Consider the following 27,896-nt stretch of genomic DNA (forward strand, 5'->3'; position numbering starts at 1 on the left):
AAAAAAAGGTTTAATTTCTGTCACTTTAACATGTGACAAATCTGTGAAGAAATGACTCAGAAGGGATTACATCTAAATGAAAAGACGTGGATAAATAGTAAAACAACATCAACTGATTTTTCTTGTTTGATCTCATCCAAGTTATTTTCCACTCGTGTTTCCTGATTGTGATCTGAACACACCCTCTGCAGCCTCATGCATCTCATACTGAAAACCATCATAAATCTGACCCGACAGTAAAATCACATCATGTACCGACTTCCATATGACTGAAAGCATCTCTGAGGATATTTATGACTTTATGTTCTTCAGGGGAGCTTCACAACACAGCTGACATGAATATTTCAGGGAAGATCTTTGGCAGGTCTGCTGTAGTCACTGACGTGTACACACACACACACACACCTCTCACATTATGCAGTGTTTTCACATCTCTCTCTTCAGCAGGTCTGCACCTTCTGGCTGCAGCCTCCGTCACCTCCATCACCTTCCAGCACTCCAGTTCCTGCTGGAGCGTCCAGTCATTACCCAGCAGCCTCATGCTGCAGGAACACTGTGTGATTGATGTATGATGTGTGATGGAGGCATGAGGCCATTGTTTCATTGATCAGCCATAACATTAAGACCACTGGCAAATGATACCAATTAGAAACATTTCCCTCATACTCCTGTTCCCACATTTCTTCCTATTTTCAGAGGTTTCCGTTACTGTGACTCTGCTTCATCAACGTGTTTGATGTGTTTCTGAAGCTGACTATATTACTCAGTGGGTGGTATGCACTAAATATAGTTTGGACGAACATTTAAAACTCAGTCAATAATTTCAGAATATTCATTAAAATTACAGCTGCAACCAATTTCATATCGCTTCAATCTATTCAAAAAACTCCTCCAGAAAGTTCAGAATGTTCATATTTTTGCTTCACAACAAGAAAAACTGGGTATGACTCAACACTGGGTCATTTCCATGTGATTTTTCACCTCACACAATCCAAAAACACACTCTGAGTTGATAGCTGCGTCTGATTTGGCTTAGTGTGTGTATAACTGTGAGTGTGTTTGTCCGTGGGGATCTGCCCAAGATGCTTCACCTAATGCCAGTTTGGACAGACTTACAGTAATAAGGGATAGAAATGGAAGGATAAGGGGATGTCTACAGATCAACGGATTGCATTTTAAGGTGTTTCAGGAGCTGCATTTAAATAGATGTTTGTCACGTCTGACTGCAGCAGGTTGAGATTCATCTATGGAAGTGGCGAAGAACCACTGCTTTAAATGAATCCAATGAAACTAAGCCGAGCAAGAGCATCCTCCACTGACTGATACAAGCCGCCATTTCACTGGGTGTGCATGAATCCCTGTGGCACCACGTTACACCACAAGCACTGCAGTCTGGGAGCAAAAACAAGCTGGATCTACAGACTGTGGTCCAGTCGTTTCCTCCTCGCTCTGCCTGCTCTCAGTGCACCGCAACAACATGTAATGATGAAATGGAAGTAGCTATAATGAAAGTGATAATTAGCTTTCTGATAAAGCACAGCGTTAGATTAGCTTTTTCTTATAATGGATTATTCACTGATGTAGCAATTAGTTTTTTTGCAGTGCTTAAACAGACTGGAGAGTGACCTGCAGGACAGACAGTAGGAGGGTTCAGGGAGGCAGAAGCAAACGTTTAACAACAAAGATACTGAATTCATGTGCTTCATATTCTGTCCACGTTCAGTCAAATGTGGGTGTTACGAAAAAAATATCAGTGAAAGTTGGTTTTTCATAGCCGAGGTGGAGAATAAAAATATCTCAGAGAAGGAAAATGGAGCATCTCCTCTGTGGTGTTTACTAAGTCACGCTGAATATTCAAAATGAGAAAAAGAAACAGTGACAATGCTGTTCATCATTATTCTTCACTCTTAAATGATTCAAGATCACATCAAATACTTAAAATCCAAACTAGTAAACCAGTTTACACCGACCCATGTGGTTTTAAGTTGAGCCGCTATGTTGGTTGTTTCTGTAATGAAACCACACACACATCCACGCAGAGAGCAATACGCTATAAACATTATCAATGGCAATACCTGGATACTCCTATGGACAGATGACCAAGCTGAACTCCCGGTGACTCTCAGCGCTCAAACTGCCAAGTCCAGGAGACTCTGGGAAACATTGTTGTTTCTGTCCATCTACTGAGCATGAGCAGAAGAACTGGACACTCCGGCCATGTTGGGCATGCGCAGTAACAGCGATTCAGAAAGGTTGCGTTTTCCCCCTTTTCCACAGTGACGCAGTTATCACATTTTCTAAAAGCTCCACCTTGCCAAGCTGTTTTCAAAAAGTTACTTTTTCAGTAGCTCAGAGTGAGACTGTCATGGAAATCGACCCTGAAACATTAAAAAGTTTAGAGTTTTCACCTGGAAAAGGGCCCAGTATGTGTCCCTGATATTTTGTAGTGTCCTGCCACAGGCCCTCTGAGTGTCCTTGGCATCTATTACTTTATTGATTTCTGGGAGAAATTACACATTTGGTCGGTCATGATATGAGCCCTGTTTTAACACAGACGAGTCTCAGTCCAAAGCTGCTGCAGCCCAGTCCCTGCTGCCCGGTCGAACCGTCTCCGCTGTGTGTCCGAGCGCTGTGTGAATCCAGCCGCTGCAGCACCACGGCAGCCCCGCTCCACCGAGCAGATAAGCTGCTGCTGGCTGGCACGCCTCTCCGTCCACACACTACCTGCTTTGTGGACACTCTACACCGACGGGACTCGCATGCGAGGAAGCAACGGGGCTGATGTGAGCGTGCGTGTGTGTGTCAGTGTGTGTCACGTTACTAATTTTAGCCATTAGACCGGCTCTGTTCCAGGATTAGGTAAAAGTATACAGAGCATGGCTAATGGCAGTGAAACCCACACTATCTGGGAGTGTAATGAGAACAATGTAGGGTTAGAAGAGGGGGACAGGTACGGAGAGCTGCCAGGTTGCTGGAAATGGACACTGGTGGAAAGACGGTACGATGAGCCATCAGCTGGACGACTACTTCAGTTCTGCATCTGCATTTCAGCAATGAGAGATTCACTTATAGTGTGGCAGTTCGGCGTTTTCCATCGTATGCTGTTTGAAGAAGCTCAGCAATGAATACTGTATGAGTAATACAAGGTAGGACGACGTGCTGCGGAGGAACAGGATGAGGCCGCTGACGCCAGAAAAACAAACATCCAACTGCAGCCAAACACAAACAACTGCAGAGAAAACGCAACTGGGGAATACATTTGTCATGAAGAATATTCAACAACAGCAGAGACGACTCAGAAAATCATATTAGCACAAAGCAAACTCCAACATCACATCCAGACTGTGTCACACCTCCATCTGTTCTCCCACGTCAACCGCGTCGTGGAGTTCAGTACTGAGCCGTCCAAAAACACCCAAAAATATAGATTTGTTTTCAATAGTTCCTCTTTCACCCTGAAGAAAAGCAATGGTGTCTCAGTAGCAAGGATACCGGTGAAGCTGAACCTTTGAAACTGCATAGAACCACATTTTGCAGTTTCACAGGATGCTGGATCGAAATCTTGACAAAAAGCAACAAAGTAACTTTGTGCAGTTTTGTGCTTCGTATTTGTAAGCTTTGAATTATCATACTGTAAAAGTACGGGACCCAATTTGCCCTCGGGCACAGATATTATTCTGTGCTTGCACCAGCAAATTATGAGGCATAGCCACTGTGGCCCAGCCTTGAAAAAACGAGCCACATTTCCCAGGGTCATGACGGTGGTCCATGTAGCGCACAGCGGGCACGAGGATCCTCATGGTTCAATTCGATTAAGATTCAAGGAGCTTTTCACTTTGTGGCTCCTTCATATTTTTAAACAAGGTACAGCTTTTTATCAGTATACATAAACCAAAGTAATGAAATGAGTGTTCTCCAGCCCTGCTCCTGGAGAACCCCGTCCAGCGTGTTCTAGCTCTCTCCCTGCTTCAACACACCGAGCACCGATCAAACCCCAGCAAGGATCCTGTCAACGAAGGAAGACTGTTCTCCGTTCTGCTGGTTTACACTCAGCATCACTTGATGAAGAGCTTATTTAAATGTTTCCATCGTCACAGGAAAGAAACACTGCAGCAGCAGCAGGAGCCGAGTGCGATGTGAGTATTGATCACAGATTTATGTGACACGTATCAATCATGTCAGAGTTCTTATTGGTCCGTTGCTACACTGAGGGAGAGGAATTAATTTGTTTAATGGTGCATTGCTACCCATATATTTTTTTTCTTAACTGATACAGCATTATATTAATAATTTACTATTCATTTATTTAACATTTTTTCATGGAACCCCAAGCAATGACTTACTGACTCCTGGGGGTGCGGGGACCCCAGTTTGAGAACTGCTGTTATAAACATGCTGCTACTGTGAAAACCTATTTTTGTTCTTGTGTTATATTAAAAAGAAAAAAAATTAAATGATAATAAATAATTTCTCAGCTGTTGTCAGCCGTTTGTTAAGTTTTGTGCTGTTTTTGCTCACATCCTGTGCAGCTCCTCGGGGCTAAGCCCCCCTCCTCAAAAACCTAGTTACGCCCCTGTCAGTCGACACTCACCGCTCACTGAGCAGAGGCAGAAATCATTGGTGAATCATGTGATGGCGGTTTGATTCTCGGCTCTTTCAGGGAGATTACGCACAATTCAACAAGTAACACTGCTTCATAATGACGGTCATCTTCCTCACCCTTCCAGAGATCGCTGCATAGGTTGCCAGTTTGGGAGAGTTTACTTGATTTTGGATAGTTATGGGGAATCAAACCTGCGTACGGAGCACCGCCTGCGTCTCGTGCTCCACCGGTGTGGCGGGCAAGTGTGACTGTGGCTCCACAGGCTCAAACTAGCAGAGCCACTCAGGAAAACAGTGCACCATCGGCGTTGTGGTACTCGGCTAAAGCAAGCATTGATTGGACCTGTGTCACTGATTCTCTGCACAATGAAGCATTTTGAGGGGGTCATCCTAAAATATGAGAACCGTTACACCACAGCAGCAGGTCGCCTCTCCGTAACACGCCATGCACACTCAGTTCAAAGAGAAGATGAAGCACTGGGTGAGTTTCACACTCAAATGAGGTTCACATTATTGTAGATTATTTTGGGAAGTATATAGACAAACACAAGACCCCACAAAAGGTTTTGCACTTCAACTTATTGCATGGATTGAATTTCTCCGGACCAGAAGTGTTTTATGGAGAAGATATTTGTGTCCTCCACCGAGTCACTGTGCCACACATTCTGAAACAAAAGGGATTCGACTTCCTACACTTTGAAAACACTTGGTTTGAATATTTTGCCCACTATTTATGTTGATTATGGAGGATAATGAGCTCTGCAGCAGCTTGGTTTCCATTACAGTCTAAATTTATCCTACACTGCCTGTGATCAAACAGCACAGCAAAATAAAGACGTTGTTGACGGTTTTAGGAAGATGATGAAATTGAGGAGGCCTCCCTTGATCATCAGTGACGCTGCTGCTAATAGAAGAATGATCAGGATGTGAGGCCTAAATGGCTGCATGGTGAACGGACACTTTCCAATGAGCCTAAACTGAATGTCACCTGCCGTCAGTCCCGACACTGTCGAGATGCGTTGAGCAGAGTGAGCAACACTTTCTCTACCAGTTGCTACGACAACGCAACAAAACTCCTGGACGTGAAAGACCCTTCACCTCTGGTTTGTGTGCTTGTGAGCGCACGCAAATGAACAGAAAACTTCTGCTATTCAAGTGAGCTTAGCAGAGCATGAGTGTGTAGAAAAAAATGCGAGCACACACTCATCCTCGCCATGAGGTCATGTTCTGAGCTCCACTCCAGGTTCCCGTCTGAACTGTACCTCGTTCATCTGCCCACGCCACTCTTGTCCTTACAGTCAGCTTGGTAAACATCACACCAAAACACTGCCGTCCGCTGTGTCTCTCTCAGGAAATAACATTATTCTCTGAAACGTTCTGTTCTTTCTTAGAGTTTTACACTTCTACTGAGTCTTTCCACATTGAACTGTCCTCACATATAGGAAAATGTAGGTTTTCTAAAGATGTTCTTTTAGTTGATTATTTTCATCTGATCCCCTGAACACTGAAGGCTGAAGTCATGTTATGAGCTTCACTAACTGGCAGGAGCCTCGACTAAATGTTGACTTCCTGAAGAGTTTCATGTTAAAACACTTTCCTGGTGAAGGTTGTTTATTAAACCGAAGACATTATGAAGTCTATATGAGGCCTGTAAGTTTGAAAGTGGGAGTCTGGTAAAGAGATTCTGCAGCAGAGTCCTGCAACAGTCCACTTGCTGCTGGCTTTGACTAAAGTTTATTTTATGATATTAATTCCTGTTTCCCCGTCAGCCCACCTCTGATGGCTGGAAACATGTTGCATCCTGGGTAAAGGCCTCAATCATTTCTAATCTCTGGTGTGCATGCTCAACACAAACATAGCTCGTATTTAATTAAGTCCTTTTTTTTTTTTTTTTTTTGCAAAGGTTTGGACAGAATTCTGAGTGAAAACATTTAGAAGCACTTTGTGCAACCGGTCTTTTCCCTGAAGGATATTTCTTAATAGAGCAGCAAGGATATTAACACATACTTCATACAGTCCAAGAAATTCAGCCATAAAAGCTTTCCAGAACTCAGAAAGATGAACTAAAAGCTAGCAGGCATGCGGGAGCAGTGTGTAATGCAAACACGAGGCTGTGTCGGCACTCCGGTGTCTGCAGAATTATTATCTCATCATCATAAATCAGTGTGCCAACCACGGAGGGAGCAGCATTTATAGGCAACCAACACACACACACACACACACACACACACACACACACCACAGACACACACACACACACACACACACACACACACAGACCGCTGTGTGGCTGCGGGGTCTTCTGTCTTCACTATGTGTCGCCTCACAAATAAGCAGTGGAGCTAAAAGCCATCAGGCCACAGCCACAGTTTTCCCTTTTAACCAGGATTGGGAAAGCCAGTTCCAGAGCATCTGTCGGAGGACCGGTCCGTCTCGGAGCCTCAGCAGACTGCGGACACGTCCACGAAGAAGAACCCTCCGACGACGCTGCCGTGTCACATTTCATTAGCAGTCATTGAAAGGCATGCCATATCCCGGGGGCTGTAACGGCTCTCTGTCTGCACCGCTGATGAGTTCGTCAGTGTTGTTCTTCTGCCGCCGCGGGGCTATTTTTAGACGCCACAGTCCGAATGGTTTTAACAGTCCAGCTCGAAGGCGAGAGAGGATCTGATTGACATTTGTGACGAGAGATGCTCAGAAATCACAGCTTAGGTTCATCAGTAGCACATATTCAGAGAGTCTGGAGCTTTCTGACGATCCTCGAAGTGTCCAAAGTCCAGACTGAAATCCCTCAGCGCGTCTTCGAAGACGACGCCTTTTCAATCCAATCTAATGAAGTCTGACAGAATCTGAAAGAAGTGAAAAAAACCGCCTCAATTCTATTATCTAAAGCTCGACTTTAACAGGAAGACTTGTTTTCTGTCAGACTAACTTCCCACAGGTGCTGATTTAAGATTCTGAACACTTCATAAAGCATTTATTGATTTTAAACTTGTTATCAAAGAACAGAAAACAGTGGGTACACATTTCACTCAATGTGAAATTAAATTTTCATAACAAGGCAGTTTTTCAATACTGTGATAAAAGGCTATAAATAAAGCCAATGTTTTCCTTTCAGGACCTTGAAAAACAACATCTCAGTGATGATTACATCAGTCTCTTCACATATTCCTGGAAACAATACAACAAGTTGTGTTCAACATTTAGATTTTTCCAACAGCGGGTGAACCTGTCTTCCACATCCCCACCAGTCTGAATAAATCCAAAGTCAGTTCTGTTGTACGGAGGAGACGCACAACAAAGGTGCAATGAGTTTTCACCTAGAGCCCAAACTAGTGAACGTGCTCAAGTGCAAGATAATTCAGTTTTTTTTTTTGTTTTGTTTTTTTATATGCAAAGGTAAAGTTAGCACATAAATCATCATGAAGTCAGTCACAGTAATCGCTATTAAAAAGAACTGTAGGACAAAAGGCTTCTGCTGGGTAATGGAAAAAGTGTCACTCATGAAGGTATTTTTTGTTAATTCCGATTCAGCTTATAGAAAATGTTTTTTTAGCCTCAGAGTGACAGGCGGCATTGTGTCCCTCCTCACGGAGGTTTGTTAAACCTGCTCAGACTCATCAGAGCTTCAGCTGAGACCGAAAACTCTTCTCTCCTCACAGGGAGGCTCAGCTGCTAATAAAGAGGAAAAAAATGATATCAGTTCCACCTGTTCCTGTCAGCAGATGTTAGCGGAATGAGGCAAAGGTCACAGAAGCTGAGGAACAGGCGCTCATCCATCCAGAGACAGATGCAGTGTGGGAATCCAGGGTGGAGCGGCTGGCAGACAGGGAGGAAAATGACCAAAGAGGAAGAGCAGAGCTTTGTTTTTCCACTTAGAGAGATAAACCACCGAGAAAACTGTAAAAAAAACCACAAATAACAAATGTCTTGAGACTAGCAGACAACACTGAAATATAAAGTGTTTGGCAGAAGAGGCTCAGATGGAATAATTCAGGATGTGATGATACACAATGAAAGAGAAACAAACTTTGTGATGAGTGCACAGTACTGTGAACGATGGCGGGCCTCAGCCTGTGGACGCCGCCCTCTGCAGAGAATTTGATGGTTGAATTACGATCCAGCAGAAGACGACCCACACCTCGGCCTCGCCTCTCTTTCCTCACCAGCTTCTACATGAGCCGCCATCGATCTCCGGCTCGCCCCATCCATCTTCTCAAATCACTCCTTAAATCTGTTTCGCAAAGACGAGGACAGAAGAAAGCGCCTCGCTTGAAATGCGGCCGAGCGAGCGGCTTGCGTGGCCGCAGATTTATGTCTGTCTCGGGGAGAAAGCCTGTCTCGTAGCAGGACCGCTGGGAAATGAGAGAGTTATTAGTCACAGAGTGTCTCACGTCCTGACAACGCAGGTAAAGCATCATGACTGGACGCCGCCGCTTAAACACACTTTCTTCATTCTAATGTCTTCCTGCTTCCATACATCAGAGCTGCACGGCAGCTTCTGCTGGTGTTGTTTTCACAGGTCTCTCTGAGACAGAAACACTGTGAAAACTTCCAGTGCCGAGGAGGAAAGTAGCAGAGAATATCAAGCATACAGAGAGAGAGAGAGAGAGAGAGAGAGAGAGCAGCCTTGGGGAGGCTGGAGCGGGAGAGCGAGGCAGAGACTGAAGCGGAGCATCGGGTGCAGCCGCCGCTGTCATGTCTGCTGTCTGCGTCACGCTCTCTACTGGAGGCTCAGACCTCTGTCAGACAATGGGCAAGAACTGGCGTCGGAGCCGAGGAAGCCTGACACGTTGACATTTCGGAGGTTTTCAGCACAGCGGCTCTCTCACACACACCGCGCGCACACACACACACACACACACACACACACCGTCATCTCGCATTTATATAACCTGGATCCAATCACAGCTAAAAGGAATGATAAACAGCAGCTCAGAGACAGTTCTGATAAAACTCCGCCTTTACAGAGAAAACAGGAAGCCAGGCTCTGCAGAGGAACCATGTAACTGTTATTATTTATCTTTTTGTATGACTTTTATATGACTGAATACGAATAAAATCACCTTTTTCTCAACATGATCTGAATTCACTGACACGCCTGTTCCGACTACAATGCTGAAGTTGTTCGGAGTGTAAGAACAGAACAGAGAACGTGAAGAGAGGACTCTTCATCTATTTCCCGGGCAGAAGTGCTGTTTACTCACAGCGTCAACACGACCACAACGAAGTGTTAACAAGCGCTGATAGAGTGTCAGGCGCTGCACCTCTCCATCATTCCTTCCAACTTCCCTGCCTCCGTCACGAAGAAATGATTGCACCGACCTATCGATCGCGCCTGACCCGCCATCAAGCAGATGGAAAAGAGTTTGAGGCCAAACAGCCGCCACACACAAATCCACTTTCCCCTTAAAATACCCGTTTTTCTATGGCCCATAAATATGTAATGGCTTGAGTGGAACAAAACAGGTAAATAGAGCGATGCTACAAACGCAGTCCACATGCTGTCAGCGTGTGTGTGTGTGTGTGTGTGTGTGTGTGTGTGTGTGTGTGTGTGTGTGTGAGAGAGAGAGAGAGAGAGAGAGAGGGATTAATAAGGTAGCGATGACAACATCTGTCTGACATTTTTCTGTCCTCAAAATGGTGTGTGTGTGTGTGTGTGTGTGTGTGTGTGTGTGTGTGTGTGTGTGTGTGTGTGTGTGTGTGTCTTTAATCACTGCTGTAAGACGTGAATAATTTTCCATCATGTGAAAGAAGCTGGAGCATGCAGGGACTTTTTCAGACACACTTCTTACTGACGTAAACAAACAGTGTGGGTAATGGACCGCAAGAAAACCCGACTCCGGTCTATTAAAAACGGTATACTTGATATTTTCACACCAGTCCATCAGTCCAACCTTTTCAACTCTAATGTTTCTTTTTTGACAGCTCCTTTCACTTTATTAGGGGCAATATTTTTATAAATTAACATTTAAATAGCTAAATGAGTCTGCTGGATACTTTATACACTGACGTTCGTCTGCAGCTGGAGAGCGTCATTTCCTCCTCCTTCGGCAGCGTTTAAATCTGTCAGTGAGTGTTTAGAGTGCAGGACAAGTTGAGAGATATCTTCATAAAAGTGAATAACTCCCCTCATCGAGACGCATTATGTAACGTCCACCTCCAACTCAGCCCTGGAGAACAAGAGCTGAAACTGAATGAAACGTACAGATTCACAGAAAAAGCACTCCACTCCACCGGCACACCTGAAGTGAACAGCACAGCTCTGATAAATGTTTCAAAAGAGTCCATTTTCTCTGGAAGTGGAGCAAAAAAAAAAAAAAAAAGGTCATTTATAGAAGGGATGTCTTCCCTTTCTGGATGTAAAAGCCTTCTGGTAATGAGTGCTTGGTGAGCTCCGCTCCTCACAGCGGCATGACGCCAGCCTCGGCTCTGATACAGGCTCAGCCGCCACATGAGGCTCCGGCACACAGCGGTACAACAACAAAAACAACCCTCGGCCCCGCGGACGGCCGGAGACCTCCGGACGGCTCGTCCCAGTAAAACCCCTCCAAACAAGGCTCCCAGCTTTCACTACGGAGCATTTGGATGATATCTGTCAGCTGCAAGGCTTTCAAAACACAGCGCGCTCTCAGGTTCTTCACCTGATTTATGTGAGCACGTGTCCAAAGCTGTGCAGAGATCTCTTTGTTAAACAGACAATAAAACCCGATGGATCGCTCTCCTGCGCGGTGCTGCTTAACTGACTTGAGAAAGAGTGAAAATCTTTTGAGAAATTGCAGGAGTTCTGAGCAGAAGAAAGGCTGCATTGAGTGTGTGTGTATGTATGTGTGTGTGTGTGTGTGTGTGTGTGTGTGTGTGTGTGTGTGTGTGTGTGTGTGTGTGTGTGTGTGTGTGTGTGTGACTCAACCTCTGACACAACATACGCAGGATTAATTTTCAATATGGCATGAAAAGTAGGGACACGCTCTCAGAACAATTTGCATTTTTCAAGTTTCCCCCAAACAGCAGAAAGTAGAAAATTACCTCACTCTCCTCATCAAAGTACACAGAACTCTGCTGGAAAGTCTTATGAGACCAAAAACCTCCGTAGTGCTCAACACCTCCGCGCAGCACTGGTAAAACGTGAACGTTAAACTCAGTCCGTCCACCAGTTGGGTCAGCAGACTCCAAATCTTTGGTTTTCTGTAAAATGAGCTGTGTCCTGATGAGAGGGGATGATATAAATGAGTCAGTAAAATTCACTGAATGTAAACAGTATTAGCCGTGGTTGGAAATTCTAAACCAGCCTATTTACTGAAGTGAATCAAGCAGAAAAGGGCAACCCAATGCACTTAGATATAACAAAAAGAATATATATTTAATAATTTTTCTGTTCCAAAAGAAAACACGGTCCTGCATATTCTCTGATTTCCCTGGTAGACCTGTCTCCTGGCTCACTGAGTTACATGAAAACCTCATATCTTCTGTGGATTTCAATGCACTCGAGTAAAACTAACATTTTTTGTGCAGCAGGATGCCACTAATCCCGGGAAAACCCCCTCGCTGGTGCACGGCGTCTGCATGAAGTGAAGCGTATGTGGAGCTGCAAAGCATTAATAACCCTCCTGGAGGGGGAACAGAGGAAGCGGCTCTGCTGACACCTGGGATCGGCTCCCTGCTGAGGAGGAAGAGCAGCAGGATGGATCGGCAGAGCGCTGCGGATCATCATCTTCACCACGACGCTCGTTTGATCTGTCTGATCGAGCCCCACCTACTCTCCATCTAACGTCACACTAATTCAATTTGTTCAATTAAAAGAAGCCACACACACAACACTGAGCTCTCAGCCGTGGTGGTTAATTAATCTGTTTGAGTTAATCGTAATGATCATTACGACTGTCACTGCACCATTTCCAGCAGTCAAGCAGAACGCAGTGTCTGCTGTACTGCAGCTTCTTAGTGTCTTTTTTTTTTTTTTTTTTTGCTGTGGCCATGGATTAAAAAAAAAAAAACAGTCTTTCAGGGCTCTATAAGGTCAGTTTGACTTTGGCTTCAGTGCCAAAATCAGCTCACAGCTCAGCGCTGCTGGTGGGGGGCCAAGGTATCACTGAGGGAGGCAAAAAAGCGCCTCAAGCTGCTGCTGCTCTGCTGGAAATCCAACGCCAGAGGAGCAAGATGCACGTCTGACTCAGCACAGAACCCAGAGCACAGAGATGAGAGGATTTATTGCATCACATTGTTTTAGTAATGGAATACACTGCAGGAATTGAATTAATCCTTCCAGCCTCGACTGGATTCTATAATTACATTTTCAACAAATCCAGTCGCACTTTTTATTGAATGGATTTGTCCAGTCTACCAGAGCTGAATGACTGGTGAGTCTTCTACCACAGGAGGTCATAAAACAGAGACTTTACCACTCACTATCCCGGTAGAGCAACAAAAACCACTCAAGACACAAACGTTTGTTGTGGCTGACGCCCCATCCCTCCATCCTCCCGGCTCGTCTTGACAGGTGAAAAGCTCCGGACTGACCTGGTCGTCGTATCTGTAGGTGAGGAACTGGTCCTCCGTGGTGTCCTCCATGAAGCTGCCCTGCGGCGAGAGGGCGAACTCCGGCAGGAACACTGCAGTCTGGGACGGACTCTCCGAACACTGAGGACACAGAGAGAGAGACAGAGCTTCACCGCAGAGCCCAACAGTGGCTGTCATGAGCTGGAAATGTGTTTTCAAGGTTAAATAACGCTCGCCATCCCTCAGAATTTCACCAACAAATCATCTCTGAACCGTCAGGAGCGATAAGCTGTGCTCTGCACGGACTCCTCAAAAACTCTGCTCCCCTTCAAGATTCCATATGAATTTTTTCCCTGATTTATACGAGAACATAAGCAAGCAGCTGCACCTCACAAAGGGTTTTTAGAAGATCAGTCTAATCCAGAGACAGGCAGGGAGCGGCTGATTATCACATTAGCAGGGACCGAGAGGAGGACGGATAGAAATAACTGGCATGTGGCATTTGGAGAGCTCCCGAGAGACACGGCGGACTGCGTGTGTCAAGCCACTTGAATTGTACGAGAGAAATGATCCTCCATTAAGATTGGTGGCGTGTCCTGCAGGCTTTTAAAGCCACTTAGAGGGAGACAGAGAAGAAGTGTTTCCCCCAGGAGCGTCTGAGGACTGGAACACTTCCAGGCCTCACCAGCCCTTCACTCTCCAATTCACATTTATTTCACTAACAAAGCTGAGAAGAGCACAACCAACCAGACTGAATACAAATTATGAGATAAAATACACTTATTTTTGAATGTCTGACTTAATCATGAATATCTTACACTGAGTGGGTTCACCTTAGTGGGTCACCTTTCTGTCAGGATGCCTCTTTCACCACGTTTCCTTCCTCGGATTGCTTTAGATCAAACATCATTTCACACATTTACCAATTTTTAAATCATTCAGATTTGGAAGGGTGGCAAAATAACATCTAAGGAACCAACATGTAACACTGAATAAAATTAAGGTGCTTCTCGATTTGGCCGGCAGCACTTTTCTTTTTGCTTCAGTTCGAGGCAGGAGACCAAAAAGTTGCATCATGGAAAAAGAGACTCAGCAACACCGGAGCAGAAAACTTTTTACAGTGTACCTCCTGAGAGGACGTTAAGCAGCTCAGCTATGAGTTACATCAACACAAGGAGCAGAAGCTTAAGAATAAAAACGCATTTATTTCCACAATCAGGATTATTGTCTTCAGTGTTTCTGCTGTGAGAAATCGTAATTTCTGGAAATCAGCGTTCTGCTCGGTAAAAACTCCTCAATACAAATCAATCCTCTGAACACATCAACCTGGGTCATGTTTATAGTTACAGAGTGAGAATACATTCAGAAGAGTATTATGGGTGGAGATTCAAATGATGAGGATGACAATGCCAAAAGAGAATTGAAGACAATTCGATTAAAATGTATTTTTATGAATGAGAGAGGCCTGCTTGACATTTGGAGATTCAATAATCTCAACAAGAAAGAATTTTAAATAATTTATATAGTTTAAAAGGTATATTTATAAGGTATTTTCTATTGTATTCAATTTCATTGAAATTTTTTCTTCATAAAGTTACTGCAATACTTCCTGTTTTCTGCTTTTTTCCTGCACCTTGAGCACATTTGGCTCTTATGACGTTTGACCTGTGTTGACTGAGCGGTTCATCCTCGTGGCTTTTTATATCATGTCTGGTTAGATTTTCAGTACAGGAAAAAGTTACGTTTTCTAAAATCAAACACTCGCCCCTGCTTCTGCACTCTGGTCAAACAAAAGCCTGCTGCCTGCTGAAAGTAAACAAACAGGTTGTTCTGAATCCCGTTCAGTCAGAAATCCTTTAGCTCTCCTGATATTTTTCAGGTGGTAATAAGCTCATTTTGTTATTGTCTTAATGTAGTTGTTGAATTTCATAATCACAGCCTGATTTCTGCCTTGATTTGTTGTCTTGACTGACAATAGAGTCAAAATGAGCTCTGACCTTTAACCTTTCTCATTATTCTTCATAATTACCACTATTTCTTTTGGGGAGGATTAAGGTTGTAAAAGGTTTTGACACATCCACTCATTAAATTCATTTATGCACTCACTCGGCAGGTGAAAGCGGCTGTGATGGTTCACTGACACTGATATACAGAGCCAAGCGTTGTCTGCATCATTAAGACGGGAGATGTTTCAGCAGAGCATCCTGCAGCAAAAGACAAACGATGCTACACTCTCACATTCTTCAGTGTTTAAGCAAAGTGAGTTCTTCATTAAAAACATATTGTGACTTCACTGTGAGGCTGTTTGCCACTGTCTTCAGCGCCGTGCACGCTCCTGACCTCAAACAATGGCTCATAAGACTCTTTCTGAAGGAACTTGTGCCGTTAACGCCATTTGTTCTGCTGGACTGCTCTAATCACCGTCAGCATGAACGATACGAGTGGGTCTCCGTCTCGGTCCGAAGCGGCTGAGAATCGTCCTCCCAGTCGAGGATTATATCCATTTTAGGCTGCACACACGCCCGCACACAAGGTGACAGAAGTCAGGTCGTCCTGCTGTGAAGCTGCCGAGTCGCGGCCAGGCAGTGTGGCGGACAGCAGCCCCTCTAATTGAGTTTACACCCCAGTGGAAGGAAAAGTGTCAGGAAAGCCTTCACACTGCCAGCGCCCTGCAGCGGCCGGTTCACGCCGGATCACTGGCTCACTTCAGAGGAGCCCGTCCCGGGATAATCACACCGGGAGGGCGGCCGCCGTCTCAAGGGACGACGCGGCGAACCGCACGAGGCAGCTGCTGCATAGCGCGGCGCGGATTATTAGTGAAAGCCAGCAGTGAAGCTACGGCGCAGGAATCAAAGATCACGTTTGTTCACATGGAGAAGGCTTGAGGATGGATTTGTTCAGCTTCACCAGTTGACCACAAATAACTTGAGCAGGGATTCAGAAACACTGTCAAGGTCAGAGCCATAAAATATGAATCAGTACAGCGGCATGGAGGCCGGTGATAAGTCGGTCCATCCTCACATCAAACCCCTCCTCTGGCTCTGCTTAAAGCTGCTTCGACCAAAGATCATAAATAATGAAACATCACATTCCTGTACCGGATGGTTGTAGATGACTGGAGCAATACTCAGCTGAAATCAGGATCATAGTGGTACCATGTTACAGTTAACACTACTGTCACCTCACAGCAAGAAAATTCGAATCCAGAGAAGAGGCTGGAATTTGCCTGCTTTACACATTTTCATGTCAAAACTCAAAACACAACAGCGGTGCTCAGAGTCACTGAAAACACCACTTTTTAAACACACTCTGACTCTGTCTCCATGGAAACAGTCCATATTCTCTCGGGACTTTGCAGTCTAATAGTTGAGAGACAAGGCAAGTTTATTTTGTAAAGCACAATTCATACAAAAGGCAATTTAAACAAAGAAACATAAAACAGCATTAAAATCACAGAAACAAAGCAAGAGATTAGAAAACAAAATGACTTATAAAACCAAAAGCAATTAAAACAGGGGAATAAATAGGAAATTTAAAATGAAGCAAACAAAAATGCCTCATGGGATTATGTATAAGTTGTGTTTGCATGACAGAGTAAGCAAACAGATATCTGTGAGACAAAATATGCTCGACGCCTCACAATGTCCGTCTTGCAGCATAATGCAGTTGTGGCGATCTGGAGTGCTGCAGCAGTGCATCCAGCCGCCATCCAACCAACTTCCACCACCAACCACCGTGCTCAGCTCCACTCAGTTTCATGTAAAGGACACCAGGGGGCTGCAGAAATACCACAACGCCATCCATTTGTGCACTTATGAACAAGGTTTAACAGTAACAGATTTTATTTTTTTATGAGCAGGTAGTAAAACCTCCTTTAGGTTTTCCTTGTTTTATTCACAACGTGCACAAATACTGCTGCAGTTTCTTAATGAGGATTCCCAACAGAATCAACAAGAAGCATGACAGTGATCATTTTACTTCTCTGCAACATCCAAGCATTAATGACGACTGCTTTCCTCTGTTCAGCACAGGTGCTGTTCAGCACAGGTGTTCCCCTGAAACTGATGGAAACGCAGGAACCGTGCAAACATGAAGCAAAAATGTTTCGTTTTCACATGAAGCCTCATGTAAATGAGGCCTGGGGCTGTCGGAATAGACGGCGCCTCGCAGTTTGCAGCCATGCTGCTCATGCAGGCCACAGTCCGCCACTGAAGGGCCAATGATGAGCATGTTTTTACAAACATCACGTGCACGGCTATGGGCACTGTGTCCATTGTTTTGCTGGGAGATCTTGGGCTCTGTAATCCATGTTGATCTTACTTTAGACACGCATCGCCTCTCGACACGTTTGCAGACCATGCACCATGTGGAATTCATAGAGGAAAGCTGGCCCCAGTGGCAGGATAAAGATGAATAATGAGAAAAACAAAATGATTCAGAAATGATCCAGTTTGTGATGTTGATCTCCAACCTACTCAAATCTCAATTTAATGGGGCAAATGCAAGTTCTCAGACTTCATGGATCGCCTGCTCCTGTCTGACACAGACACCACAGTCGGAGTACCTCTAACCGCTCCTTTGCTTTACAACTTTTCATACTAATACTTATTTAAGTAAAGTGGCCCTTCAAATTCATCTTAATTTCCCGAAATGTCCACTCTGTAATTAATTTTATCTGGTTTCTGCATTTCTAAATGACTACATTTCCTGATTAACTCTATTTTCTTTCATCAACACATAAAATGTGTCCTTTATCTAATTTGGCACACAAGGCTGACTACCGTAAGATAATCTGTCTTAATATAGAGGCTGAAAGAACGGGATGAAAGGCTTTGATCTCATCTCGTCTAAATATACAGAGTCTATTTTGACAGTGAACCCTGACCACCGCTGGAGCATATAGGCACCCTTGTGTTCCGACAGTCTTTTTATAGTTACTTCTTTCTATGAAGAGCTTTTTCATTTTGCATGAGAGGTCAAACGTGACGTTAAAGAGAAGTTTTTAAGTGATTGTTTCTCATTTCTACCTGTTAATAAAAGGGTTACAGTTGTGAAGTATCGTGCTTGTAGAATCCGCCTCAGACCGCAGGTTTCTGCTTCACTGAAAGTACTGTGTGTCTGTGAACAGTTTTCCGTCTGTGTTGAAGTAATGAACAGTGAAAAAGTCATCCTAATGAGGACCGTTTATACCCATGAATGGGCTTTTGTTAATGGGTGACGACCTCGGTGCGGAAGCTAAACTCTTGACTGATACAGCCATGAAAGGCAAGTCCGTGCCACACAGACTGACTTTTACCTCCAGCAGAAAAGAAGCGATTAACAAAGAATGAAGAGCTTTAACCGAACCGAAGACAAGTCAAAGGTTAAGCCTTGTGCTTTGTTCGTAGTTACAAAACATTTAACTGATGCCAAGTGGGCAAATCTGAAGCTCCACAGAGACTTGATACCGAACTTCCAACATCTCTGGACGGAGTTGGCTGAACCGTCTTTTTTATTCACACAGAAACATTAAAACAGTTTAACACTGCGATACCCCCTGAGAAAGAAACTCAAAAACATTGAAATGCCACCTAAAACATGGAACATAAAGTTACTCTCAACTTGGTGTCCTGTGTAACTCTCCAAGCAACAAGAACTTCCAAGTGAAAGATTGATACAAGAAAAAAAATATTAAAAAAAAAAAAAAAAAATCTGGAGCCACACTTGCATAACTGAACAGAGTTTTTCCAACAGTTTTCTCTTTGGCTGACTGATTTTCATGGTATGGACGACAAAAAAATGTGACATTCTGGATGATCTGGCAGAAAGGGAATAACAAAAGAGATGAAAACACTCGGTGACTGCTCCAATACATATTTGGACAAACAGAAGCTGGAGTTGGAAGATCAGTCCGTCTGTAGCAAGCAGTGTCTGTAAAAATCAAGTTAAAATCTCAAACAGAGAACATCATCTCAGATGTTTTGCAAGTAGTTTCTTTCCAACTTGTCTTTGTCATTGGAAATGTTGGCATTCTCAGGCCCTGTTCACAACATTTTCAAGTGAAAAGGGGAAACTATTCTGAGATGCTGCTGTTGGCCAAACACTCCACAGCTGTAGAAAATAGCTTTTCTGCACATGCTCAGTTTCAACAATGTTTGCCTGAGTGTCACGACTGCCAGTCCATATTTCAATGCATTTCCGTGAAAACGGACATTGTTTCCAAAATGTTGCCATATAAACTCAAAACTTTTCCTAAACAGCAAAGTAAAAACATTGAGTTTTCTCACAAAACATCATCGTGCAAATGGGCCCTGATATTTATTTAACTGCACCTGCTCCACTCAGACTAGGAAGACTCGTACCAAACCCAGGGCTTGAGTGAAAGGTAACTAAGACCCTCGGTCTGCCGGTTTGACAGTTCATCAAAGGGATAACAACAACAAGATACAATCTTGTACACCTACGCCAAGAGTCACCGTATGAACATGCACGTAAACGAACACATGCTCAGGGAGAACTTGAAAACTCAACAAAATGAGGCCGATTTAAAAGTCATACTTGAATCAAGAAGCCACCATGCTGCTTGTTGCTTGTGTTTTACTTGAAAGATCGTGAAAAACAAATTAAATCACATCCAGCAAATCTGAAAGAAGAGGCGGATTCTTCTCCACACCAACATAATATTTTAAGACTGTAGCCACAGATCTCAGCAGCTAAAGTGGAGACCTGCACAGTGTTAGCATGCGGTCATAACATCATAGCTGATCAACGTATCTCTAATTCCTAAGAAACTCCAGTAGTACGTGTTAGAAAAGTTGTCCCCGGGAGGGATCAGTGTGTGATTCTGAGCCAGTGTTTACACCTCGTCCGGCACTTTTAAGTGCGACATGAACAGCCTGCCTCTTTAGATAATTAAGAGACACTTGAAGATGCGAGAACCCTGCTGAGAACCAAAAATAGCAGGCGGCAGGCAGCGAGTGCCGGGGAGATGCTGGATTAATTGAGGGCAGGTTGGCGCTCACTGACTCATTGTGATCCACTCTAAGCTACCACCAAAACCTTTCCGGGAACATCTTATCAGAGAGACGCTGCAGGTCGCAGGAATGCCGAGTGCTTCAACTGAATGCAGAGCAGCGAAACGCCGCGCTATGCTAGCAATCAGCCCAGTTAAAGAAACGACTTGTTTAAAGAGAAGAAGCCATAAAGAGGGACTCTGGGGACTTACTAACAAATCAAATACACGTAAAGTCTATAGAGGATGATATTTCTCTTTAAAGAATCATTGCCAATACTGATTTTTGTAGAGGGAAGCTCTAAATTTATAGCATGCTAACGCAGAGCTGTCAACACTCACGCATTGACTCAAGCTTTTAACTCCACTCTCACACCTCTCGGCTTTTCTCACTGCTTATCGCTGCAGTTTTCAGCTTGTTGTTGAACTGCCTGTGTTTCACATTCAAAGCTCCATCAACTGGTGATCAGAATGACTTTGACGCATATATCTGAAACTGGGATGAAGACTGAGCGCTCGGCCCGCCGCCCAGTCTTCATCCCAGTTTCAGATATATTGTCTGATACTGATATTGTCTGTCTGTTGTCACAGCAAAGCGCTGATGGAGAGAAAAAAGCTCCAAGGTCCAATAAGAGAAAAGATGAGAGGAAAGAGGAAAGATTCAATCCAGGTGATTGGCAGAAGCCCAGAGAGGAGGAGAAACGGAGCTGACAGGCTGCAGTGAATGAGCACACTGTGTGAGCGTATGAATAACCCTCTCTGTCTCCACGCACACACACACACACACACACACACACACACACACAGCTACACACACACACACACACACACACACACACACACACGTATGAAGCATGTGTGCAGTAACTGTGTGTGACGTGTGAAGAGGTGACTGCTGACTGCCGGGGCTTACTGCAGTTGTGGTGTGTGAATAAATACTGTGATCTTTTCACTTCTCACCTTTGGCTGAAATACCAGAGCTGACACTAAACCTGAGCTGGAGGGCAATCGGTGTGTGCGTTCTTGTATTTCTATCCTTGTCGGGGCCAAATGTCCCCACAAGGATAGCAAAACGTGGAACGACGTGCCTTGTGGGGACCTTTTTCCGGTCCTAAGTAGGAGAAACAGTGTTTTCTTGACCATGTTGTTGTTACTGAAAAAAGTAAAAGTGCAAAAACATTTCTTTAGGGTTAGGCTTTGTTGTGGTGTGGGTTAGGGTTAGGGTAAGGGTCAGGTTAGGGGCTAGACATGAATGGGAGTCAATGGACGGTCCCCACAAGGATAGAAATACAAGACTGTGCGTGTGTGTGTGTGTGTGTGTGGTGTGTGTGTGTGTGTGTGGTGTGTGTGTGTGTGTGTGTGGACATATATTTAGTGCTGGGATCTAAACCTCTTTTCACACTCATATTAGAGGGACTTATCATCTGAGCTGGGAAAAAAAAAGAGGTTCCTACTTTAGAGTCTCGAGTTGCCAGGAAAACAAATGGAAGTGAATGTTGCCAACAGAAAACTCCCAGAGGTTTTTCTGCATGACACAGCTTGATTTTGAATTAATAGATGGCAAAGCGTCCACAGACAATGGCTTCTATGACTATTAGTGTCCTTCTGTCGATGCAGTGTTTTTATATTGAGTTCCTGAAGGTCACCAGCAGCCAATATTGAACTTCAAGTCTTCTTCTTTAAACTCAGATTTCTCCTGAAACTCTTAATTATTGACATTATCCACTGCAAAGTTAAGTCTTCAAAGGTCTTCACACCTTTAAAACCATTTGCCCTCATTTTCTCACATTACTGACTGTGTTTGTTGTTTCCTTTCAGTTGTAGTTTATATGTGCAAATAAAACTTCTTGATGCCGCTGTTCTAACTTTATAATAATAAAGTTCAATATGTACTGATGCAAGTGCAGGTTTTGCAAAGGGCTTAAAGTATTCTTGCCACATTCGTAACAAAGCTTAACCTGTAGAAATGACCTTTGACCTCAGCCCAGCAGCAGCAATATTCTGTTCAGTATCTCCAAAACCAGAGAGCTTAATGGGAAAAGTTGCTGAAAGTTTAACAGCTGGATGAAGACATTTTCAGCATTGCTGCACAGCTTTTGATGAATTCATCTATTCTCTGAGTGAAGGGTGGTACGGTGGTGTAGTGGTTAGTACTCTGACCTCTGGAGCTCAGAGATCTTGAACTGGATCAAGTGGCATCGAGCGGTGATTCCCTGTCATGTGCTCCGAGTCTCTCCTTCTCACGATGTGTCAAAAGAAAGAAGCATTTATCCTCCAAGGCAGAAATAAAGATGAACCTTTAAACCCGATGTTCAGTTATGAAAACATTAGCATACAGGATCAAGCAAGCTTTGCTCTCAGACAGAATATCTGAAGCCTGCAGGTCACATTCGGAGTTTGTTTAGTTTCATTCCATCGAATCAGCAGCAGCCAAAGAAAAACTTGAGGCAGTGAAGTTATCATCCAGTTTTAAAAAGAAAGTAGGGATGATTCCTCAGTTCAGAGAACCTTTAAACACACGTGTGGAAAACTTTTTCTGAAACTTTGTGGACTGGGAGAATCCTCTTTGGCACGGATTAGTGCACATTTTGAGTTTGTATCTCTTTATTGCTCCCACAGTTCATCCTCTGGAAACATGAGCTGTGTGTCGCTTCAGACAGGAACTACGTCAGGGTGTGGCATGTCGATGGACAGATTTCTCTTGCTTTGAAAAATATTTAACATATTTATATAAAAATCCATAATCTTAGAAATGCTTGTTAAAATGATGCAGCTCAACTCAGCACCACTGCAAATAACAATCAAACAATGAAAAAAACCCGTTTAGAAAGCTCGAGCTGAATGATATGACCTTCACACAGACAGTCGTGACACTGGAGCCTTTCAGAACGTACAAATATTGAAGTGGTTCAATGACTTTATGTAACATCATAGAGAATAAATATGAGTTTTTCAAATATCCCATTTTATCTTTTAGTATTGACAATACTAAAACATCCTTGAGAAGCAATGAAAAAATGAGACAGAATAGAGGAAAACGCGCTTGGCGGTTGTACGGTTGGAAATGTCTGAATGCTTGGCAAATGTGAGATTTCTGGTGAGAAGAGTTTTGAATGTATTCCAGGTTTCATTTTAGACTAATCCTGCATACGACTGTGTTGTGTTCAGGACTTCGGTCAGATCCGTTCTCATGTTTAAGGCTTTACTGATGGATCTTGCTTTGTTTTCAAATTTGTTTAAGAGGAAACATTTTTGCTGCTTGTTTTCAGAACCTTTTCTCCAACATGGACTTTATATTTTAGAGGATGTCTCCATGTTTTTGGAAGGTAGAAATAAATAAATTAAAATACGGTAATCTGAATTTTTATTGATCAAAGCTGACGACACTGATGCCTGTTCAAATACACACAAAAACCTAAATCAAGCAAATATTAGTGAAAATTCCTCTGAAGTCATTTTGAGATTCATCTTTTGAGAACTCACTGATTTTATTTCTCATCACATCCATTGTAATTATTTCCAAGCATGATCATGATAAAGTCACTAATTAGAATTATCATCTTTTCAAAGATCTTAGAAACCTTTGAAATTCTTCAAGTGTTTCAAGTTTTTGTGACTTTGAAGTTTCGGGGCCTGTTTCTGGCTGTTCTGCTGGCTGACTGGAGTCTTTACAGACTGTTTTCTGTGCCGATGTGGAGAATTCAAATCTGAAACCTCAGTTTAAAGATCATAAGGACTGATGACGGCGGACACTGGGGGAGCTGTGACGGCGGACACTGGGGGAGCTGTGATGTCCCAGAGTCACTATTGATTCATGATTTTTCTGCTAGTTCATCATCAACCAATCATTCCAAAAAGTTTTCCAGTCAGGTTAGTGAGAGAGCATAGTTTTATCTTCTAGTCAAAGCTCACTGTGCCTTTCTTTCTTCTTTTTTCAGATCCTCGTCTATAATTACTCAACATTTTGTAAACACCCTTTTTTTCCTCTGTCAGGAAAATGCTCACAGACCAAAGATCTGCAGTCACCAACATGCACCAGCCTTTTCCAAACTAATACAGGATCTGTGGTGAGGATGCAGGAAAGGTTTCTCCTCCTCTGGCTCTTTAAAGGAGACCACATTCATGCCGGGATCAATGCACAGCCGCACAGCCAGACTAAATCTTCCCCAAAGTGTCTGCAGTCAGTCAGAGGTTACATTTATGTCTGTATCATTTTTACAGGAGTTCTCTACAAAAGTTTTCTGGTCTTAAACTTGACTTCACTTGAAACACTTTTTTTTTTTTTTCATTTTTGTTAAATCACATTTTTATAGACAGAGAGAAAAAGTTAAAGTTAAAGAGAAAAAGTTGAAGAGCTCTCAGTACCATTACCCCGGTCCAGCGCTCCCTCGTCTACCACTATTTTATTAAAGTTGATTTTGCCGCTCTCCAGAGTCTCTGGTTCTTAAACACATTGCGAGTCCCCTGATTAAAGCCTTTATCTAGAATGATGCTGTTACACACAGCTGCTAACTAGCTGCCCCTTCAGGAGGTTTAAATCGGAGTCCGGGGCCGCCCCAGACATCGCCGGTTAACAAGTTAATGGCAAAGGTAAAGCTTAATAAAGCCACACATGAACCAGCTCTTGTTCCCAGCCTGAGAGGAAGGAGCCAGAAGGGGGAGGAGGAGGAGGAGGAGGAGGAGGTCATACAATAATAAACCCCAGAAGTCACCAAGACGTGAAAAGATAACCGCATTCCCGCTGCAATGAACCCACTACTGAATAATAAACACCCAGCAAACTGTGAATAAATAATGAGGAGTCTGATAGCGGCCAGGAGAACACATGGTCAGAATTACATTATTCCTGATGGATATCTTAATCGTGTCTGGTCTGGCTGTGGTTTTCCTTTGAACAGAGCTTCCTCAGAGAGCCAGGAGGAACCGCGGGCCGGGATGATTGACACTGAGAGCCCGGCCCTGACTCCGGCTCGGTCCAGGATCTAATGGGCTCAAATTTGTCAGAGCTCACTAAAAAAAAACAACCAGAACTCCGCCTCTGGCGTCGTTCTGGCCTCCTGCTTTTCTTTTTTCTTTTCACACTACAGGAGAATGAAAGATCTCCAACAAGAATTAGAGGAATAATAGGTTGTGGGCCGTGAACCCATCCCTGATGGACTCCGGTGATAAGAGCTGCCATCACAGAGCGCTCTGCTCCCATGAGGACGAGCGGCGCTGCGGCGGCCATGGAGGGCGTCTGAGAGCACGCCTCGCTGAAAAGCAGCTCGTTTCATACAGGATCGGAACGTTTTTCATCATGATGGTGAGGTAAGGAGGTGATGTGTGTCACAGGGAAGGAAAGCGCCGTGTTCTAGTTGTCGCAAAACTTTTAGCTTGTCAATAAACGATAAGGCTGCCTCAAGGTTACCCTCACACAAGCTCATTATTCAGGGTTTGTTTTTTATTTTTGCCCACAACAACACCCTTAGTGTCAGGTGAAATGCCTGAAAAATCTTCTATGAGCTCCATACTATATTAATATGATTATAATTACACTCAGGTCACATTACTGACATCTCATCTCAGGAGTCCTTGAATCTGTCTGAGTTCAAACTTGGAATTCCAGCCTCGAAGGTTATTTTCTTTTAGTTTTTTTTTTTTTTCCTAACTTTTGATTCTCATTCCAAGTCTCAAGGATAACTGGAAAGTGCAACGACTGTATAACAGGGCTATTACATTACAAATTCACATGGCCGGATTTAAAAATCAAGGACGTGAGCTGCCGCAGATATTTTCCACAGATAGTGAGGAGAGGAAACATTTCAAAGAAAGACAAACACAAATAATGAATTACACATGAAATGCTTATGAATGGAGAGGCAGTGAAACCACTTTTTTACAGAATACGGAGGAGGAGTCTTTAATAATGCAACCGCAGTTCTCAGAATGACTTTAAAAACATTTTATTTCCATTCAATACAGTTCATTCACTATCTCTAACAACTTTCTGTGAGTGAATTTTCAGCTTTTATTGTGTGTTTCAGTATTAAGACCAAGTTTCTGCAACATTTTCAGGTGAAAACCCAAAGTTTTCTGCGGGTGGAACTTTTGGTAAATTCTCCAACTCCACATGTAAACCGGAGGAAATGCAACTTTCATTGAATGGCATAAAAACCATGCATTCTCACTTAAAACGAGAAAAGGAGTTCAATTTCTGTGTGTGATGGTAAACAACGGCAAAGCAGAACAATTCCTACTCTGGATTACAGCTCGTATTTACTTCCTGCTGAAAAGATTTCTAAACACTGTTCTACTTTCACTGTTGTGAACCAGCTCATATCATCATGGGACACTGTTCAACTCCTTGATATTCTTCTTACAACAGCAGCTTTTCTCCTGGTGAACATTTCATACAGATGATATAGAAACATGTGACCCGACACCAACAGGTGCTGCAGTCACCTGCATGCCTGCAGGTAAAACGATACGCTTCATGTGTTGACACTGCAGGAACTGAAAGTCCTGGAAAATGAGAACAATTTTTATCTCGAGTCAAAGTTTTAAACAGTTGATATCTGAAAACAACTCAAATCCACAGAATGGCTGAAATATAATAACACGGCCGGCCTTGTCGGATGTCCGTCTCTGTTACTGTAGAATCTTGACCTCACTAACACCCTCCAACGAAACCACACTGAATCCAAATTCAATAGAAAGCCTGTTCCCTCAGAATGCAGATAATTACCAGTCATTTCATAGAAAAACAGTGTGCACACATGAGAGCACATTGTCCTGAGCTATAATTTAGACCTGAGTTTCTGAGGCGTCCCCAGGAGGACCTGGCTTTCAAACTGGACGTGATATTGATGTTCGATTAAAACATTCTCCAAAGTTCCTCCTTTGGGTTGATAGGCGGTGACTCTGGAGGCCGTTTGAGTTCAATAAACTCACGATAAGGTCAAGAAAGATGCTTAAGATGATGGTTTTATGGCACAAAGTTGCATTAGAGAACGGTGAACCAAGAAATTAATATTTTTGTCGGATTCACACCATTTTTTGGGAACTCGATACGGTTTTGAGTGAAATTCTCAGTGATTCGAGCAAAACAGCCATGCTGCATCCCTACTAGCCTTTTCCTCTACATTCAGATGATCACTTTCAGTCACATGACTTCCAAATCAGACATCTGCATTCAACAGTTAAACTAATGTCCCCAGCGTAATGCTGTGACCAGTGAGCGACGAGCCTTGACTTCTTACCATTTACTTGGTATGTGGTGAATCACTGTAACTAGTAACATTTTGTCTGGCTGCTGTGGCTTACCAGAGGCATTTATATTTGGGAATTTAGTGACAATAAATTGACAACAGCTATAAATGAGAGTCTATGTGATTGTCTCTGTGTTAAACCTTCTGTTCACGCCGGCGCCGATCAGCTTGACAATTGCTTCTAACAACACTACAGTACACAGAGTGAATCAAAGATGTAGCAATGCATTAAAAACCCTACAGAAAGTGCAGTCTTTGGAAAATTATGATAGATTTTACTCAGATTTGGACACAAAACCAAAACAGCCTCTTACTGTCTCTGGCAACCATCAACCAGCGGATCAAAACTGAGCTCTACGAAGGTTCAAAACACACTGAGTGCATTTTTCAAAATGAGATAATATCAGCCATTCTTAAATGTTATTAGTAGAGAGATCTTTTTTTTTTTCGGTTGAACTAGAAAGACCTCAACAACCCCGATCTAAAAGCAAGCAGCTACTGTTTGCTGTTTACTGTTTGTTTCAGTGAGTCCAACCTGCTTTGTTTAATCTTTTAGGCAC

The 27,896-nt window shown here is 43.4% G+C and overlaps 1 protein-coding gene across 1 annotated transcript in view; it reads right to left on the reverse strand.

The window, feature by feature from the left end:
• adamtsl3 (ADAMTS-like 3) overlaps window positions 1-27,896 on the reverse strand; it is a 138,453-nt gene that overhangs the window by 101,249 nt on the left and 9,308 nt on the right. Inside the window, exon 3 of the mRNA XM_030088414.1 lies at window positions 13,120-13,239. Within this exon, the coding sequence (XP_029944274.1) occupies window positions 13,120-13,239 (120 nt within the window). The remainder of the gene's footprint in view (window positions 1-13,119; window positions 13,240-27,896) is intronic.

The sequence above is a fragment of the Salarias fasciatus genome, chromosome 1 (genome assembly GCF_902148845.1).
Source record: "Salarias fasciatus chromosome 1, fSalaFa1.1, whole genome shotgun sequence".
Taxonomy (NCBI): domain Eukaryota; kingdom Metazoa; phylum Chordata; class Actinopteri; order Blenniiformes; family Blenniidae; genus Salarias; species Salarias fasciatus.